The sequence below is a fragment of the Rhinolophus ferrumequinum genome, chromosome X (assembly GCF_004115265.2).
Source record: "Rhinolophus ferrumequinum isolate MPI-CBG mRhiFer1 chromosome X, mRhiFer1_v1.p, whole genome shotgun sequence".
Taxonomy (NCBI): domain Eukaryota; kingdom Metazoa; phylum Chordata; class Mammalia; order Chiroptera; family Rhinolophidae; genus Rhinolophus; species Rhinolophus ferrumequinum.
Genome location: NC_046284.1, coordinates 32,372,290 through 32,394,060, shown reverse-complemented (window position 1 = coordinate 32,394,060; position 21,771 = coordinate 32,372,290). Strand labels below are relative to the sequence as shown.

The 21,771-nt window shown below is 38.1% G+C and overlaps 1 protein-coding gene across 2 annotated transcripts in view; it reads right to left on the bottom strand.

Annotated features, from left to right (window-relative positions):
• Nucleotides 1-21,771, bottom strand: part of TENM1 (teneurin transmembrane protein 1) — a 1,301,460-nt gene that overhangs the window by 224,306 nt on the left and 1,055,383 nt on the right. For both annotated transcript variants that reach the window (XM_033111932.1, XM_033111941.1), the window contains 2 exons: nucleotides 14,995-15,114; nucleotides 992-1,253 (listed from right to left, as the gene is read on the bottom strand). In XM_033111932.1, coding sequence (XP_032967823.1) covers nucleotides 992-1,253; nucleotides 14,995-15,114 — 382 coding nt within the window. The remainder of the gene's footprint in view (nucleotides 1-991; nucleotides 1,254-14,994; nucleotides 15,115-21,771) is intronic.

Here is a 21,771-nt window from a genome sequence, read left to right as displayed (position 1 = left end):
TCCTAATGACATCTGTGAAGGGATTGGTGTACCAAATGTACTCATTAAATACTGTTCTATTGTTTTCTTCCTTTCTAAGGAAAAACAATGGAAAAGACAGGAGCAGCAACTCTTTGGACTCCTTTTCCTGTACAGTGCTATTTTTTGTGAGCCTTCCTTCAGTGGTATCTTATGGGCACTATTAATAGTTGGTGGGGATGTTGTGATGGAAGAAAAATCAATTCAATCTCAGAATGTCCACTTATTACTTCTTTAGTATATATTTTGAATGCTGGATCTATATGACTGATGGGTTCATTTCGGTGGCTTCCACTTTTAACTATCATTAACATTTTTCTATAATGTAGTGAGAGTATTGTACTATGGATGTTTGAATGACTTAATATTGAAGTAAAAATATGGAATGCTCAACGAAGAGAAATTTTCAGGAACCCTAAAATATCAAGGTTCAAAAACATGTTTTCCTCTGACTATAAAGCTTGAACACTCAAAAGCAAAGCTTTACATAAAACCCGTAGGCTTGAAAACTACCTTTCCTATATACAGGTAAACAAGAGAAATTGTCATGAAGTCTAAGAACAATGACACTGGCTGCAAACTTGACAATGGAAGAAAAGTAGATTTTTTAAAAGAGCTTTCATTTCAGAACCACAAATGGTCCCACCTTATCGTTTATACTGTTTTCACAATTGAGCCAGCTAGCTTTATTCTTTAGAGCACTGTGTTCATTAGGTTAAGGTTTGGGGTTTAATTCTTATGATAGCTAGTTTATCTTACTTTGTTCTTTGGCCACAGATAGCGCCCTACAGCCCTGGCCAATCACTTTGCGAATCTGTGCCAGAGAGATTATATTTGAAGGTTTCTTTTGACAAATAAAGGGCAGCATATTATAGGACTGGCATGAGTATCAGGAAAAGGAATCTAGCCATTATACATTGTTGACCATCCCCTGATACTATGATTTTACACATTCAAAGGCCAGTGTACTCACTTGCAGCTCAGGAACAATAGTTCCTCTCTCTGGACAGGACCCTCCAAATGATGTGAGTGGTGAAGGAAGCACAATAGGGTTTGGGCTGATAAAGTTGGAGATATCACAGGATGGTGAGTCTGATACAACTCTCTGCATGGTTACTTTCTCCACCACAATAAATTGATTCCAAGGCAACCAGAGTGTCCTCTTCTCAGACAGGAAAGGTGAGCGATCAAAGATTAGGATGATAGAGATACCACCGATGGCAACAAGGTCAAAGCTGAGAAGGAAAAAATATAAGACTGTTTCAACCAAATGAACAACCAAAATAAAATTTAACTTAAAAAATAGGTAATTTTAGTGCCCTTTCCTTCTTTTGGGACTTAACTATAGCCATTCACATTCTCTATTTTATAAATTCCCTCAAGCTAAATATTCATTCCACGCACAACTTCTTTTCACTATCTAATAGACTTCTGGGAAAAAAATTCCATATCACCAGTTGATATTCACCTAGAATTTGTAAATCAATTTTAATGCTATCTTAAACAAAAGTACTACATGTATTTCTGCAAAGCTAAATCGGACATCACTTGTACCCCTTGTGCTAGAGATAACTGAAAGATAACCATTTAATATTCAGCAGTATCTTTAATATAATGCACTATTCATCCTCAAAAAAAAAATCCCAATAATGTAACTCAAAAAAAGTAAGGAGCTAAAAGGTTAAATATCTTGTTCAGGATCATAAACATAGAGTTAGAAACCTGATGGTGTCTTTGAGATGGCATTTGGAGAAAGATGCCAGCAGAGGAAAATTGTTCAGTGAAATTTGCTTGAACAATACCATTCCTGAACCCTTTACATCTGGCTACCCACTTTGGCTCCTGATTCTACTTAAACTTTGGATTTAGGATTTCTGGTTCCCTCTAGAATGCCTCTTGGTTTTCTTTTGTAAGACAGCCTCTAATGGAACCTGTCTATCTCCACTGACAATGCCTTCCATGTCTCTGACAAAGCAAGACTACCTCTTCTGCAAGTCCATCTCTGACATGACTTTTGTTTTGGAGTAGAACAGATTCAGGTTTCAGTTCATTCAGCACTAGAAGGTTCAGCACTCTTTTAAGTATAATGATGTCTTTGAGATAATGTACTTGAAAGCATTCAAAAATCATAAAATACTATATAAAAGTAAGATAATAATAAATTATTATCATTATATCTTAAAAATGGATACCGGGCAATATGATGTTCCTTAATATTCAAAGCAACTTAAGTCCACAGGAGAGAGATGTAAGCAATTCCTTGCATTAAAAAAGATCTTTCTGTAAAACACTTTTAATGATAAAATGCTCTGATAGGTAATCAGACTTAATTATGGATATCTCAGCACTCTATTCATATGACATTTATTGTATTTATTATAGTATTACCAATCATGCCTTGTTGCAGAAATCATCCAGATAAAGATAAGTAGACAGTCACAAAGGATGGCTAATACTGTATTTTACTGTTGCTTTTTCAGTCAAGAAGCTATAATATTAGGGCAGTTTCCAAAAAGGATTTGAAGAACTGCATTAGCTATAGAAAATAATCTAGGTTTGAACTAAAAAAAGAAAACCCAAGGCTGAATTCATGATAATACAAGAGCAGTTTAAGGAAAGTATTGTGGGGGAAAAATCTAACATTACTTGTCAAAAGACCTTTTTTCTAGTTCACATTCTACATTGATTTAACTCTTTGTCCTTGGCCAAGTTTATTTGCTTTCCCCAAACCTTAGCTCTTGACTCCTTAAAAGTGAAAAACAAACACAAACAAACAACAGCAACAAAACAACAACAAAATAAACTATCCAAACGAACATATGTACTTCGGAATTATTCTCCACTTCTAGAAAGATTAAACAGACAAGGCAGGCTTCCTACTTTTTAGAAAGAATGTAGTTTTGGCTTCATACACACCTGGGATTGAATCCCAGCTCTGCTGCCATGTTAACTTTGTGCCTTTGAGCTAGTCATTCTACATCCACAAGTGTCAGTTTCCTTATTAGTAAAATGGGCTAATAAGATCTGTCTCTCAGCTACCACCAAAAATGAGTAAATGAGATAAAGACTTAAGGGTCAAGCATATAGTAGTAGGGACTTAACAAATGTTAACTTTCTTCTCAAATCAGATGTACTATCCAATTAAATTTACAAATATTTTTCTCTTGTAGTTCAAATGAACCCTAGGCTTTTGACTATCTCCATAAGCAGACACTGATTTTTAAGTTCTCCTGGGAATTTCCCCCAAGCTTTCGGTAATGGTTAGTTTTCTCTGTCAATTTGACGGATACTACCCAGTTATTCAAGCAAACACTAATCTATGTGGTGTTGTGGAGATATTTGTAGATGTGGTTAATTATCCACAATCAGTTAACTTTAAGTAAAGGAGATTACCCTTGGTAATGTGGGGGCGGGGGGGGGTCTCATTCAATTAGTTGAAAGACCTTAAGAGCAAAACTGAAGTTTCTCTAAGGAGGAAAGAATTCTGTCTCAAGACTGCAGAGGTAGCATAAACTTTTTCCATGAGATTCCAGTCTGCTAGCCTCCCCTAGTTTTAGGATTTGCCAATTGCCACAATCACATAAGCCAATGCATTGAGATCTCTCTCTCTCTCTCCCTCTCTCCCTCTCTCTCTTCACACACACACACACACACACACACACACACACACACACACAGGTTCTATTTCTCTGGAGAACTCTGATTTCTCCTCTTCCCTACTATACAGTTATATACAGTAAACAGTATCTGACAGACTCATTAATTGCCATGGAAATGGAAAGTGGCTGTGTCCAAAAACCCATTTGAACTATTCCAATGCCACATAGAATGCTCTCTAAACGATTAATTCTTTGGAATTACCCCCACCACAAATGATCTTCATTGGTATAGGTCATTAAGAATAGGTTATAAAGTCATATTGAGAGAGCTATTTGGCTTATCACTAGCTGAAGTATTTACACACAGTTCTTTTTCAACACTTTACTGAGCACCTGTTCTCTATCTAAGTTGAAGGTGGTAAATCATAGAAGACAAGAGCCAGATTACTTGGGTTCAACTTTTGGGCTCTTATAACATAGCTAACCCTTATTAGCTGTGTTAATTTGGATAAATTTTCTTATGTTTCAAATGGAGAGGATGATAATAATGATTCTTATCTCATAAAGTTGTTGTGAGGATGAAACAAAATGACATTTACATAAGTGGCGTATAGCAGATACTCATACTTACTTGTTTTTCCTTTAGAATTGCTGCTTTTTTTCTATTCCGATACTTTGGCTCCTCACAATCTCCATATCTATTCTCTTTTTACTTTTAGAGGGCCCTATATTGCACTCCCATCCTTCTTTCTACTTTTAATACATCACCTTGGTCCCATAGTATAGACATTTCCTGGTTCTCCAGGGAAAGTTGTCAATTAATTTGCGCAAATGGATGATAATGGGGGTATTATTTCCAAATCCCATGTAACATATTTGCATTTAATAAGGAGTCAGTAATTTAACTCAAAACAGTGATATATTTGGTGGGAACTACAGGCACAGTGGCAGACCCATGGGATTGAGAACTGGAGACAAAGGGTCCTTACAGCATCTTGCATATCACACTCTGTCTACTAGATATCAAAATGCTAATCTCAACCATTCAATAATTATTTTGCCCTCAGGTATAATTTCCTTATGCTATTCTACTTCTGAAATGTGCTGACTCAATCTGAGGTAACAATAAGCAGAGGCCTATAAATGGAAACTCTAATCACACTGTAATTTTATGTCCAAGAAATGACAATTGGATACACTGGTTCACATTTGGGGCACATATTTTTAATGCTGACACCCTTTGTAGAGCCTGAGTGGAGAGTTATTGTCATAGGGGACTCTGGCTAGTTATCTATCTGTCATCTACATGAACCTATTTCTCACAGTGAGCTGATGGAGGAGGGTCTTGGCATTTAACTTAAAATGAAAAACAAAAATTTTGGCCCTCATTAATGTTTTCTATAAACTAGAAACAAATATTTAGATTTTTTTAGACATCAAGTTTATTTTATGTTCTCTTGTGAATATCAAATATTTCACTAAAATATTTCTACACAAGCTAGAAAAACTGAGGGCACATCAGTTGTCCATGAGAAGTCAAATGTCCCCAAAAAATATTCTACTGAAAGAAACAATCGAATGACGTCAACAAAATGGCACCCTGAGGTGAGCCTCTGTAAAGCTCCCCTGGAATTTACAACTAATCGAACAACAATAACTCCAAAAAGTACTCCTTGCACAGCAGACAGGCAAGACGAAGAGGCCCACTACTGAATTCACAGAAAGGTGGGCGAATCCCGCGAGTGGGGGAGGAGGGAAGGGAGAAGTGCGGAGACGGAGCCGCGCGGCCAGGTGCAGGACACAGACCTAGCTCAGTGCTCCGAACTCGCTGCATCCTGGAACTACCACAGCTGTGGAAGAGGAAAGGACTGACTGCTAGCGCTCCGCTTATGGCCCACAGGGCTGAGGGGACAGCAAAACACACTGAACCCAATGCTCACGGCAGAGACCTCAGAGCAAAGACTGAGGGAAGAAGGCAGAACATAGTGCTTTAAGCCCTCACTGCCCAGCAGAGAACAGAAGCCTTAGGCACTGAGACTAGCCGCCCCCTCCCGACCCTCACATAGATTGCCCCGCCCCCATCTGGCCGGTGTTAGAAGCGGAACAGTAGCAGTGTCAGATCAAAAGAACAGAATATTTGCTGTTCTGAGAACTGTGGACCTCAGACACAGATTAGCAGCCCAACTAGTTCCGGCAAAGGGGAGAGAGCTTTGGAAGCAGGACCGGCTGTGGGTGGTCGCAGCCATTGCTCTGGGCCACCTCTCACAAATCACCCCGCCCCAGGCCCCACCTATCTGGGTGGATCCCTGCAGGAGTAAACAGAACTGCTGAAACATATGGGCTCTGAATCTGTGCAGGAAGAGCTTTGGAACTTCAAAAGCTCTACGCATACCCAACATGGACACTGCGCCCTGTGACCCAAGTGAACTGTTAAGAGAGGAGAAGCCCCTCTCCCAGGGAATCTCCCTATTGTGTGAGAAGCTGGAATAGTGCAGAGAAAACATAGCACTACCGTGTGAGAGAAATAAAAGTCTACAGTTAGAGAGAAAATAAAACATTCTACAAACAAGTACTGGAAAACAAAATAAAGACATCTTCCTATCAACCTGTTGCAGAAGCCACTCCTGTAGATGTCTAGGAGGAGAAATAATAAATCAGTAATTGCCATGAATAACCAAGGCAACAAGACAGCTAAGAAAGAAAGTGAAAAGTCTCCAGAAAAGGAACTTAAAGATATGGAAATATGTGACTTAAACGAAGGACAATTCAAGATTGCAGTTCTGAAAAAAATCAACGAGATGCAAGAAAACAGTATGGCAGTTTAATGAACTCAGAAACACAATCAAAGAAAAACATGAGCATTTTACGAAAGAGATTGAAATTTTAAAAAGAACCAAATAGAATTTCTGGAGATTAAGAACTCAATAGAACAAATTAAGAATGAAATAACCAGCTTAGGTAGTAGAGTTGACCAGATGGAGGAAAGAATCAGTGACATCGAATATAGAAACCTGGAAATTACACAGATGGAAGAAGAAAGAGACTTGAGACTTAAAAGAAATGAAAGAACTCTACAAGAACTTTCTGACTCCATCAGAAAGAACAATATAAGAATAATGGACATACCAGAAGGAGAAGAAAGAGAGAAGGGAACAGAGAATATATACAAACAAATTGTTGATGAGAACTTCCCAAACCTGTGGACAGAACTGGATCCCCGAATCCAAGAAGCAAAGAGAACACCTAATTACCTCAATTCCAACAGGCCTTCTCCAAGGCACATTGTATTGAAGCTGTGTAAAATCAACGACAAAGAAAGAATCCTCAAGGCAGCCAGGGAAAAGGAGATGGTAAACTACAAAGGAAAGCCCATTAGATTATCATCAGATTTTTCAGCAGAAACTCTACAAGCCAGGAGGGAATGGAACCAAAAATTCAAAATTTTGAAAGAGAGAAATTATGAGCCAAGAATTATGTATCCAGCAAAGATACCCTTTAGATATGAAGGAGTAATAAAGGCCTTTCCAGACATACAGAAGCTGAGGGAATTTTCTAATGCACGACCTGCATTACAAGAAATACTAAAGGAGGATATTCGACCACCATCAACAGGGACAATTTGTGGCAACCAAAACATAAAAAGGGGAAAGTAAAGACCTCAACCGGAATAGGGGAATGGAGAAAGTAAGCGTGCTAAAGAAAATGGAGTACACTAAATATCAAACTTTCTTTTACTTAAACTCAAGAAAAATCCAGAACTGAAATACATACTGTAATAAAAGAAGAATCAGATGGAAACATCATAGAATACCACCGTACAGAAATAGACAACAACAAAAAGGCAAAGAAACAATGGAGACAGAGACTTACCAGAAAAATAAAGATAGAATGACAGGAAATCCTCACATATCAATAATCAAGTTAAATGTAAAATGGACGGAACTCACCAATAAAAAGGCACAGAGTAGCAGATTGGATCAAAAAACTAAACCCAACCATATGCTGTCTCCAAGACAAACATCTCAGCTACAAGGACAAGCATAGACTCAAAGTGAAAGGGTGGAAATTGACACTCCAAGCAAATGGTACCCAGAGAAAATCAGGTGTAGCCATAATGATATCAGATGAAAGAGACTTCAGGGTGAAAAAGATAACAAGAGACAAAGATGGACATTTCATAATGGTAAAGTGGACTATACAACAAGAAGACATAACAGTCATCAATATTTATGCCCCCAATCAGTGAGCACGGAAATACACCATGCAACTACTAACAGAACTAAAGTGAGAAATTGACCAAAACACAATTACACTAGGGGACCTAAATACATCACTGACAGCTATGGATAGATCATCTAAACAGAAAATAAATAACGAAATAGCAGCCCTAAATGACACATTAAATGAAATGGACATAATCCACATATATAGAGCACTTCATCCTAAAACATCAGACTATATATTCTTTTCTAGTGTACATGGAACATTCTCAAGGATAGACTATATATTGCGACATAAAATCAGCCGCAGCAAATTTAAGAAGATTGAAATCTTACCAAGCATATTCTCTGAATACAAGGCTTTGAAATTGGATATCAACTGCAAAAATAAAGCAGGAAAAGCCACAAATACATGGAGATTAAACAACACACTTTTAAAGAAAGACTGGGTCAAAGAAAAAATTAGAGGAGAGATCAAAAGATACATAGAAACAAATGACAATGAAAATACATTGTACCAAAATTTTTAGGATGCAGAGAAAGCAGTTTTAAGAGGGAAATTTATATCACTACAGACCTATTTCAAGAAACAGGAAAAATCCCAAATAAATAACCTCATGTTACACCTTAAAGAACTAGAAAAAGAACAACAAGTGAAACCCAAGGTCAGCAGAAGAAAGGAAATAAGAAAAATCAGCGCAGAACTAAATGAAATAGAGCACAAAAAAAAAAAAAAAAAGAAAAAATTAATGTGACAAAGAGCTGGTTCTTTGAAAAGATGAAGAAAATTGACAAACCCTTGGCTAGACTCATTAAGACAAAAAGAGAGAAGATCCTAATTAACAAAATCAGAAATGAAAAAGGGTAAGTTATCACGGATACCACAGAAATACAAAGGATCATCTGAATATACTATGAAGGACTATATGCCACCAAATTCAATAACCTAGGAGAAATGGACAAGTTCTTAGAAACATATACCCTTCCAAGGCTGAACCATGAAGAACTGGAAAATCTAAACAGACTTATCACCAGTAACGGAATTGAATCAGTCATCCAAAATCTTCCCAAAAGCAAAAGTCCGGGACCAGATGGCTTCACTAGTAAATTCTCCCAAACCTTCAGAGAGGATCTAATACCAATCCTGCTCAATCTCTTCCAAAAAATTGAAGAAGAGACAGTACTCCCTAATTCATTTTATGAGGCCAACTTTACCCTGATACCAAAACCTGGTAAGGACAACACAAAAAAAGAAAACTACAGACCAATATCTCTGATGAATACAGAATCAAAAATCGTAAAAATTCTAGCAAATCGAATACAACAATGCATTCAAAAGGTCATTCATCACCACCAAGTGGGGTTCATTCCCGGGGCAAAAGGATGATTCAACATCCGCAAATCCATCAATGTGATACATCACATCAACAAAATAAAGGACAAAAATCATATGATTATATCAACTGATGCAGAAAAAGCATTTGACAAGATACAATATCCATTTATGATTAAAACACTTAATAACATAGGTATAGAAGGAAAATACCTTAACATAATAAAGGCCATATACGACAAGCCCTCAGCTAATCTCATAATTAATGGTGAAAAACTGAAGCCCTTTGCTCTAGGTTCAGGAACACGACAGGGCTCTCCCCTATCACCTCTGCTTTTCAACATGGTGTGGGAAGTCCTTGCCAGAGCCATCAGGCAAGAGAAAGAAATAAAAGGCATACACATTGGGAATGAAGAAGTTAAATTATCACTCTTTGCAGATGACATGATGCTATATATAGAAAACCCTAAAGACTCCACCAAAAAGCTATTAAAAACAATCAACAAATACAGTAAAGTTGCTGGCTACAAAATCAACGTACAAAAGTCCATTGCATTCCTATATACTAACAATGAAATCTCAGAAAAAGAAATACAAAAAACAATTCCTTTTGCAATTGCAGCAAAAAGAACAAAATGCCTACGAATAAAGTTAACCAAAGATGTGAAGGACCTATATGCTGAAACTATAAGACATTTTTGAAAGAAATTGAAGTAGACACAAAGAAATGGAAAGACATTGCCGTGCTGATGGATTGGAAGAATCAACATAGTTAAAATGGCCATATTACCCAAAGCAAAATACAGATTTAATGCAATCCCCATCAAAATCCCAATGGCATTGTTTAAAGAAATAGAACAAAAAACCATCAGATTTGTTTGGAACCACAAAAGACCAAGAATAGCCAAAGCAATTTTAAGAGAAAAAGAACAATATTGGAGGTATCACACTCCCTGACTTTAGCTTGTACTACAGGGCTACAATAATCAAAACAGCATGGTATTGGCAGAAAAACAGACACATAGACCAATGGAATATAATTGAGAACCCAGAAATAAAACCACGTAAATATGGACAGATAATTTTTGACAAACAAGCTAAAAACATACAATGGAGGAAAGACAGCCTCTTCAATAAATGATGCTGGGAGAATTGGATAGCCACGTGCAAAAGAATGAAACTGGACTATCTGTCACCATGTACCAAAATTAATTCAAAATGGATCAAAGACTAATCATTAGATCTGAAACAATAAACTGCATAGAAGAAAATATATGTACTAAACTTAAGTACCTTGGGTTCAAAGAGCATTTTATGAATTTGACTTCAAAGGCAATGGAAGTAAAAGTTAAAATAAACGAATGGGACTATATGAAACTTAAAAGCTTCTGCACAGCAAAAGAAACCTTTGACAAAATAAAGAGGCAACCAACTGCATAGGAGAAGATTTTTGCAAACAGTGCCTCCGATAAGGGGCTTATATCCAAAATATACAAGGAACTCATGAAACTCAACAACAATAAAACAAACAACCCAATTGCAAAATGGGCAGAGGACCTGAAGAGACACTTCTCCAAAGAGGACATACAAATGGCAAATAGATATATGAAATAATGCTCAACATCACTAATCATCAGAGAAATGCTAATAAAAACCACAATGAGATATCACCTCACCCCAGTCAGAATGGCTATCATCAACAAGACAAATAGTAACAAATGTTGGAGAGGCTCTGGAGAAAAAGGAACCCTCATACACTGTTGGTGGGAATGCAGACTGGTGCAGCCGTTATGGAAGGCAGTGTGGAGGTTCCTCAAAAAATTACGAATAGAATTACCATATGACCCAGCAATCCCTCTCCTGGGTATCTACGCAAAAAATTTGAAAACATCTACACGTAAAGACACGTGTGCTCCAATGTTCATTGCAGCTTTGTTTACGGTGGCCAAGACATGGAAACAACCAAAATGTCCTTCAGTAGATGAATGGATAACGAAGTTGTGGTATATATACACAATGGAATATTATTCAGCGGTAAGAAATGATGATATAGGAACCTTTGTGACAACATGGATGGATCTTGAGAGTATAATGCTAAGCAAAATAAGTCAGAAAGAAAAAGCAGAGAACCATGATTTCACTGATATGTGGTATATAAACCAAAAACAACAAAAGAACAAGGCAAACAAATGAGAAACAAGAACTTATAGACACAGACAATAGTTTAGTGGTTTCGAGAGGGTAAAGTGGTCGGGGGGTGGGAGATGAAGGTAAGGGGGATCAAATATGTCTCTTCCTAGACATCTACAGGAGTGGCCTCTGCAACAGGTTGATAGGAAGAGGTCTTTCTTTTGTTTTCCAGTCCTTTTTGGTAGAATGTTTTATTTTCTCCCCGACTGCAGCCTTTTATTTCTCTCACATGATAGTGCTATGTTTTCTCTGCACTATTCCAGCTTCTCACACAATGGGGGATTCCCTGGGAGACGGGCTTCTCCTTTGTTAATAGTTCACTTGGGTCACAGGGTGCAGTGTCCCTGTGGGTATGTGGAGATCTTTTGAAGTTCCAAAACTCTTACTGCAGCAGATTCAGAGACCATATGTTTCAGCAGTTCTGTTTTCTCCTGCAGGGATTGGCCCAGATAGTTGGGGCCGGGGGGGGGGGGTGAGTTGTGAGAGGTGTCCGAGAGCAATGGCGGCGACCACCACCACAGCTGGTTTTGCTTGCACAGCTCCCTCCCCTCTGCCGGAACTAGTTTGGCTGCGAATCTGTGTCTGTGGTCCACAGTTCTCAGAACTGGAAATATTCTGTTCTTTTGATCTGACACTGCTACTGTTCTGCTTCTAGCACTGGCCAGGTGGGGGCGGGGCAAGCTCTGGGACGGTAGTGAGGGGGCAGGTAGTCTTAGTGCCTAAGGCTTCCATTTTCTTCTCTGCAGTGAGGGCTTAAACCACCATTTTCAGCCTTCTTCCCTCAGTCTTTTCTTTGAGGTCTCTTCTGTGAACGTTTTGTTCAGCCGTATTATGTGCTGTTCCCTCAGGCCTGTGGGCCATAAACTGAAACCTAGCAGTCTGAGTTCTTCCCTCTCTCGCAGCTGCCGTAGTTCTGGGATGCAGCAAGCTCGGGGCAATGAGCTAGTTCTGTGTCCTGAGCCCATGCAGCTCCGTCTCCTTACTTCTCCCTTCCCCCCTCCCCGCTCCTGCGATTCTCCCACCTTTAGGTGAATTCAGTAGTGGGCCTCTTCGTCTTGTCTGTCTGCTGTGCAGGGAGTCCTTTGTGTAGTTCTAGTTGTTCCGTTTGTTGTAAATTCTAGGGAAGATTTACAGAGGCTCACCTCATGCTGCTGTTTTGATGACATCTGCCTATTTCTCACTTTCTGATATATGGCTTAATATGTTGGCAAGGGAGAAGCAAGTTTTGTGTTCCAGTTACTGGTGTGTGAACTACCAAAATTTCATCATTCAATCTAATTGGGAGAACAGTGTGTTTGAATTATTAATGAGCTTATTGTGGAATATTTTAAAGGACATGTAGTTTTTATTGCTTATATATACATATATAAGCAATATATGTGTGTATGTATGAGATCTGACAATTAAGTTCACGAACTTGATGCAATGATTTTGCTAACCTCTTTTTGATATCAGAGGTATTATTTATTATGAATTCGTACCAACTGGACAAACAGCTAATTAAGTTTACTATTTGGAAGTTCTAAAAAGGCTGCATGAAAAAGTTAGGCCACCTGGACTTTTCACCAACAATTCATGGCTCTTGCATCACGACAATGCACCAGCTCACATGGCATTGCCTGTGAGGGAGTTTTTAGAGAGTAAACAAATAAACTGTATTGGAACACCTTCCCTACTCACCTGATCTCGCCCCCAATGACTTCTTTCTTTAGCCAAAGATAAAAGAAATATTAAAAGGAAGACATTTTGATGGCATTCAGGAAATCAAGGGTAATACGATGACAGCTCTGATGTGTGGGGAGCCATGATTTCTTGTTTATTCTGTAGCCTTGCAGACTGGCTCAGTTTATGGTTAACTTGTTTTAGCTCTTAAGGCATTGTCTCTGCTTACACCTGGAGGGTGCTTGCAAGCTGCTAAGGAATGAGGTGGGAACGGCCAGTTCCCGGACACAGATCACTGATGATTATCAGGGTAATTGGTGGGCTTTGTCATTGAGATAATGACTTTGGGAAAGTTTCAGTGAGTCTGTAGTTCATATGTAAAAGTTGCAAATTTTACTTTCAATGAGGAAATGCTCACTCGTGATTGTTAAGCTGCACGTACACAGGTGGTTTATATTGGTAAAGAAAAGTAAACTCCGTGCTTCAGGATCACTGAAGACCGGCCGCATCATCATTTTGTGTGAGTGTCTTTTTTCATTCCCACTCACCCATTCAGGAACTGTTTGATTTGTGGCGGCTGGCAGGCCACACTGATGGCCATTCCAGAAAGAGTTCTAAAATTGCTTTGAAGGGTGGACTAGGGGCTGCCGTCTGTGCATAGCTTCCCAAGGGGAGTACTTCGAAGATGACTATAGTGATATTTAGCAATGAGGTATGTAGCACTTTTTCTAGGATGATTCCTCGAACTCAATTGTCTGACTTCATATATGTGTAATATATATATATATATATATATATATATATATATATATATTCAGAGTAGTTCTGAGCTTGTTATAACAAACATCTAGTTAATAAGTAATATATAATTTATATACAAATAATCCATATTATTTACTAAAGTCTCAAAAACAGTTTGTTTTCTTAAGTAGGTTAAAACACTTCTTTATTACTTTATTTAACTATTGTTATAAGCATTTTCCTGACAAGCAGTTGATAAAAAATAAATTCAAAATAGTTCAAGTGGAACAATTAACAATTGTGAAGTGGTTAAGACTAATATGCTTTGATTGTAGGTTCTTGTAATGAGATAGTTTCTCACACTGTGATAAAGCTCCAAGCAAACGGATCTATTTATATGAGTATTAAAGCATCTTTTTATGAGTATGACATTTTAAGGTAGCCATCTGGAGACTAGGGCACCTCAAAGCTATTATTACAATGTCCTGAGAGTCATAAATAGATGCCTTTAAGTGGGACACATGGGCCAATTGACTCAAATATTCTGAACAAACATCTGTCTAAATGAGAGCAACAAAAATGTTTTTTGTCAGCAAATCTTTTCCCAGGAGAAGATTTTACTTAGTGATCTTGCTTCACAGGTTACAGAGAACCCTGATAAGCCCTGAGAGAGCAGCCTCGTGGTTGGTGCTTAAGGTTAAATCACTATGGTTATATAGACACCAAGGGGAATTTGTTTGGCTGAGCATGCTTGTCAATCAGTTACAGCCACTAGCAAGATAGGCAGTCTAGGAAGGACACATTTTAAAAACCGTGTCTTAATGTGGTTAAATTCTATACTTTTGGAAGAAATCTTTTGTACACCTTCATTTCTAAATATCTTCAGGCTGTCGTGGAAGAACAGCCTAAGTGTTCCATGGCTCCCTTTTTATTACCTGCATCATCTCACCGAATTTTGAAGCTGGATTTGTAAATGGAATTAGATGAAAGCTAGAAAACTTTCCACATGGCCCAGATTTCAAGAAGATTTGAGAGTATTAGTACACGGTTAGAAGGGAAATTTGATTTGATTTAGGTGGGGAATAGAGGAAATAAATACCACCAATAACTTTTTGAGATACTACCAGAAGGAAGATGGCTTACAAACACTGCATCATCTTAGTCTGGGTTTCACTAACAGATAGAAGTTAGTATTTGGCCCCCACAATGATCAGAAGCAATTTTGACCTACCTTCCATCTTGACGGCTGATGGTAAATCCATAATCACTGTGGTGCAAGAAACTAACATTCACCCCTACTAGAGGGGTTCCATCTATGGCCACCACTTGGCCTCGAATCACACAAGCACGCCTGCAACACAAGATCAAAGGCAAATATAAAGTATGTTGAAATTGGATTCTAGAAGGAAGTTGGAGAAACTTTGGAAAACACAGTCAAATATGACAAAGAAAACAATAATTTCACCAACCAGTAGTAACTACTAATAACATTTTGTGGAGGGTATGTGTATCACTTTTACCCGTCTAAGTTGAGATTATGCTCGGTATAGTTCTGTATCCTGATATTTTTAAGTTAACAGTATATTATTAATATTATCTGATTTAATTAGAAATTTAATACAGCATTTTGTTATTAAATAAAATAGCCTTAAAATAGTATTCTTTAATGTGTTTAAGCCATTCTCTATTTTAGGACATTTCATTGTTTCTTAATTTTTTCTGCATTGAAATTCTCGTTATTTCCTTAGGAGATAGTACTAGTTGTGGAAGGATATTTTTCTGTTATTAAAATTAAAATTAATTACTTAATACATAAATACACTGCAGATATGACTAAAGTCCCTGCTGACCACTTCCCTCCCAGTTCCTGGTCTTCTCCCCAGTAGTAATCAGCAATATCATTTTGTTAAGTGCATTTTCTATGCATTTACATATATAGATGTGAACATTTTTAAGGCTCTTGATACATATTGCCAAATTGCTTTTTCTGGAATAAGAACTTTTTTAAAATACAGACTTAGTTGGGTGAATTTTAAGAGTTAAAGTCTGCAAAAGAGACACAGTTCCTACTATAGTACTCAAATTCTCTTGCATATTTGAAACAAAATATTTCAGGAGGTTTGCCCTTTAAACAAATGGATTTCATCCTTACCAAAGAATGGGATTCCATTAAACTTGCCCTTAAGTAGGGACGCAGTCCACTAAAATATGTATATTTTCAGCTGGATCCTGGCCAGCAAGTTGTAACAAATTTCTGGAGCTTGGCATTTAAGAAGGCCCAGAGCAAATACCAACAAAGAGTTTTCACTGCTCTGTTGTTATTGAGGAGGTGGTGGGTGATGCGGATTAGTTTTTCACCAGATTCCAATCCTAGTCTTGGCAGCCCTGAGCTCTGGAACATGCATTTTATAGGTGGAGCTTGTAGGATTGAGGAAGATTGGGCAAAGCCAATAATTTTTCCTAGGGCATCAATGTTGGTTTTTTCACCGAGTAGGACTCAGGGTATCCAGAGAAGCTAAATTTTGGATTAAAAGGGGCCATGTTATTTGGGTAAACATGACTTTCCAAAGTAATCATAATAATTCCACCATGGCATTAGACATTCTTCGAACAGAATCAGCAAGTCAAGGCCATGTATCTAAAAACTCATGGCCACAAAGATCATTCGAGTGAGAAAAAAAAAATCTCTGAAAAAGCAAAAGACAGTTAGTTACCAGCCAAAGCTTGTTTTATATGCTATAGCTAATGAACTTCACTACTAAATTTTATTGCAATCAGAGAAATTGGATACATTGTGCTAATAGGATTTATCCTCCATTACTTAAGGCCTTCCCCACAACACAAATTACAAACCATTACACAATGGAAGCTAGTATAATGTTGCTATTAGTGTTTATGTATATTGAGCTCTCAGACCAACATTCCTAGTTCTGACATAAATTATTGGCTTTCTTCTTTCTAATGAGCTGCCCATTTTATGAATTCTTTAAGTCATGGTTCTGAATGGCATGGAAATGGCATATCGGCACTTGCTTTGCCTTGTCTGATTCCCCCAGTCTCTTTGGGGGCGGTTTCTAAATCCCATTTGTTCTAATAGAGACATTTGAAAGTCACTGAGTTCTGGATTTTGAACCAATCCTGACAGATCTGGTCCTAGGTTCTAAGTCCAATGTAACAAGAAATGAAAATAAAACGATATCTCAAGTTTATACAGTAATATTTTGAAAATCTTTACAAAGCAAAATTTGACAAGCTGGGTATAGATTTAGTATAAACAAACTGAGAAAATCTCGTGCAAACTATTTAGGGATTGGAGCCAGAGTGGCTCAGAAGAGATTGTATGTTAGTGAGGCCAAACCATTTGAAAATCGGTTAAACATTGCTTCTTGAGACCTAAGTACTGATGGCCTTTTTTTGGGGGGGGGCATGTTGGAGGGGTAATTATGAACTTGCCCAGGCTCTACCAGTTAACAAGGTGGCCTTTGCAACAATAATGCCTACTACCTAGGTGGTTGCCAATTCCCTATTGACAAGGCAATTCTACACTCACTCATTTTATTTGTTCACATTAATCTAGACATGGTATCTTCCCACAGCTGTACTAGGCTCAATTATTTTTGTTTTTATTTTGTCAAGTCTAGTTGGCAGTATTTTCTCATATTTTATGACAAACACAGACTTGTCTCTTTTCTTTGCTGCTCTTTTATTTTCTATACAGCTTGTATTTACGAAGGATCCAGGCTGGCGAGTGGAAGTCTCATAAAAGTTGTCATTATTCTGTGCATTTCTCTTGTATTTCTCTCTTCCTTCATTCTGTATCTCATTCTGAGTAGACTTGTCTTTTGACTCTCCTGCTCTTTAATATTCCTCATATTTTATGAAGCACACAGATTTGTGTGATAATAACTCATCAAATCATTATTATTCAGGACATTGTCTACATGTTCTCCTCATTCATTTCACTCTTCATCATTCATAAATAATGCACAGACTTGTCTTTCAATTCCCTTACTTTTTTTTATTCTTCATATTTTATGATCCACACCAACTTACAGCATATGATAAAGCCCCATAAAACTTATTATTCTTTATTTATCAGCATTGAACTCTCTTTGTAATGTATTAGATTTTAAATGTTCTAAGATTCCCTGTATCTTGCTACATTTGCTCCCATTATTTACACACTCCATGTCATCCATTTTTCACAAGAATAACTCGTGGCTTCTTTTATTCTTGGATTACTAATACTTACTACAATCTTTGACAAACATCAGTCATCCTGTGTCAGTTTAAATTGTCTAACTTTCGGGACAGTATTAAAGTATTCTTTTTAAATTTGCAGTAATCTTGATTGGCACTGCATGCAGAAACCTAGGCAAATATTCTTCTCAGGCAAACTCTCCATTTCAAAGAGAAAGCTCGAGTCCACTTGCTTCACCAGGTTACTCCAGCCCCAGATGGCCCTTAGAAAGCCTTAATATATATTCTTGGCAAGAAGGGTGTATTGTGCCACTTGTTCAGCTCAACTACCATTTTTGAACTCCCAGCTTCTAAACTCAATTTTTTTTTCATAATTATGGATGGTAGCTTTGTATCTGCTTTATTTTTCCTGATTTACATAGCCACTAAAATGTAATTTCTCCCCATTTATGTAATCTATTTGGATTATGCTGCTCATATCCAATGCAGCTTATATAATTCATCTATTTCCTATGTTAGATCCTTGCTGAAGTACTGAGGTGTGTATGGTGGGGGTCTGCCTTTGGTAGTACCACATTCCTTGGTACTTTCCTTGGTGCTTTTTATCACTCCCATTATGGTACCTCCCTATTGCAGAGGTTCTGGATTCTTCAAATTGCTATCTAAATAAGGCAGCCATATTGGGACGTCCTTGGTCTGTCTTGGGGAAACATCTTGAGTTCTTAAACTTTTGGCCTTTCAAACGACCCTCAACATGAGTCTGAATCATTCAAGGACCTGACTTTTTTTCTGAAACTTTTCTCAATTAAATAATATACAGAACTCTTCTGGACTTTTAAAACCAGATGATAGAAGCTACTGTCTGGGCTGTCATGAAGCTGGCCCTGCACATGTAAACAGCAGGTAAGTACCCAGCATGACTGTCTTTTGTGTTGGTGTCTGTATGTTTGTGTACTCTAAATGACATTCCATCTTTGTCTCGTGCTTTCTCCTTCTTTGATTCAGACATGGATAGGATGCTTTGCTTTCTTGAATCTTTAAAAACAAGAACCTCTCCCTGCTGTTGTAGGTTATAGCAAGAAATCTCGAACTTAGATGGACATGTCCAATGCGACTTTAAAAAAATGTATGGGGAAAAAATCACTCCTTTCAAGTGTCTCTTTTCCTGTTCTCTGGAGGATACTGGCTACAGCCAAGCTGTCTACCTGCTGTCACTATGCTAAAGCAGCAATCCCAAAGGAATTGCATTTCCCTTTAACTAAATGCTGAATCCTCTCAGGGTTTGGAGCTTGGTTTGAAGAACAGGGCATCATGGGAAATGCAAGTCAAAATACACTTTACTGAGAGCCTTATTTAACTAACAAGCTGCTTGTTAGACAGTTTTGATGCAAAATATTTAATTCATTCCTTATTTGCTATTTTCATGGCATAGTCAAATTATCCCTAGCCTTCAATACACTCTTGGTTCCCTTATTTTCCCTTGTTTGCTTTTTTTTGTCTTTCTTGTCAAGTTTCCAGTATTCATTCAACACCTCAGGCAAAACATTAACCTCAAGCACAAAAGTTGGTTTGTAAAACAAGGCTGAAAACTAAATTGCTGAAAGAAGATATAATTTACTGCATTGTGTTTCTGATTAAAATCTTTTGTAAGGAAATGAGGCTCGGGGCTAGGGAAGTTATAGCTATTTGCTTTTGTTGCTAACCTGAGCATAAGCAAACTTTGAAGGGTAACATTCAAAACTGAGGACCTGGTCATAGGGGATCCAGAGTCAGATGGGCAGGTTAGGTGGTTTTCTCCATAGGAACAGATCAAATGGCAGCTCTGGTCAAGAGTAGGACTGGGCTGGGAGAGACCATGTGAATCCTCTGCTCACTAGTGTTGGAATCCTGCGCTGTAAATTCCTCTGTGAGTTGTCATTTGCTTCAAGTCTCCAAGGCACAGAAACCTGCTGCATATGAGGTACTGTTTAATGGTTCTCTTGACACCTCCAATGGACAGAAACCTGCTGCATATGAAATGTGGTTTGATGGTTCTCCTGACATTGTCTCTTTCGGGCTTATTATTTCCAGAGTTGTATATTGGGTCATTTGGGTTAAAGCACTGCAGCTTCTGAGGGCCCAATTGGAATGCAAATACCTGTAAGTTGTTGGGACAAAAGGGCTTATGATGTCCTCTATCTCCTGCCAAAATGCAATGAGTAAAGGATCTTCTCTTTACAGTGTAATTTTGGGACTGTGATGCTTGTCCTCAGTCCTTTTCGCCCCTCTTTCTCTTGTACAGATCACTGGTTCTCAAACTTGATCATGTACCAGATCACCTGGAGGGCTTGATAAAACAGACTGCTGGGCCCCACCCCCAGAGTTTTTGAATTTTGAGAACCACTGCTTTAGAGAAAGCAAGACCAGTATATATCCAGCCAATTAATGTGTATGAACTGAGGAGGGAGGCGGGGATGTAAGCCATATAAAGGCAGCACATCACCAAGTGGTTCACAATCTTAACATTATGAAATCTGTGAGGCATGGCTTTTTAAGTCTTCCATACAAACCTCTGGCAAACAGTTTATAAAACTGTAGTTTGGGAAGTCATGTTGAAATTGTCATGACAATTGGATTACAAGATGAACTCCAGGGTACCTTCAAATCCAGAGATTATAATAAAATGGAAAAATGTTTTAACCTGATTTATCTGTCCTAAACAAGATTCAATTTCTTCCCCACTCCTATTCTCATTAGACAGTGTTATTGCACTTGTCATAGCTTCTCTTGCATGAGTGTTATATATTTGGGCTGGCTCGGTGGCTCAGGTGGTTGAAGCTCCATGCTTCTAACGCTGAAGGCTGCAGGATCAATTCCCACATGGGCCAGTGCCAGATGGCTCAGTTGGCTGGAGCTCGGGGCTCTCAACCACAAGGTTGCCGGTTCGACTCCTCGACTCCCACAAGAGATGGTAGGCTGCGCCCCCTGCGACTAAGATTGAACACGATACCTTGAGCTGAGCTGCAGCTGAGCTCCCGGAGGGCTCAGTTGGTTGGAGCGCATCTCCTCAACCACAAGGTTGCCGGTTCGACTCCCGCAAGGAATGAGAGCTGAGCTCTCTGCAACTAACTAATGGCAACTGGACCAGGAGCTGAGCTGCACCCTCCACAACTAAGATTGAAAGGACAACAACTTGACTTGGAAAAAGTCCTGGAAGTACATACTGTTCCCCAATAAAAGTCCTGTTCACCTTCCCCCAAAAAGATAAAAAAAATTAATTCTTTAAAAAAAAAAAGAGTTATATATCTGTTTGCCCTCCCTATTAGGTTGTCATTCTAGGGCAAGGACTGTGATTTTCCTCTCTGCATCCTTTCCAATGGCTGGTGTACACAGTACATGCTCAAGAAAGTTTCAGAAAATTTCAACTCAAATGTTTTTATATGAAGTTGGGAGATACTTACAACCTACCCTTATGGCACTGCTTCAAGAGTTTCAGAGACTACTTTGAGGTTCCTGTGTGACAGATGCCTTACAGTTTATTTATTAAAAGGCAGCATTCTGACTTGTGCATTAAACTTTCTCATGAGAGTTTTTTTTTTTTTTTTTTTTTTTTTTTTTCTTTAGGGAATTAAACAGTACCACTGAGACTGTGAGGAATGAATGAATAGTCCTCCTCAAATGCTTAATTTATGAACACTAACCTCATTATTCCTTTACATATTACCATATAATTACAATTTGGTATTTCATAATTTAGAACAATTAAGGGTTCTAACATTCAGCTATTATGGGGGTTTCCACACAACAGATGCTGGTTTTTTGATATATG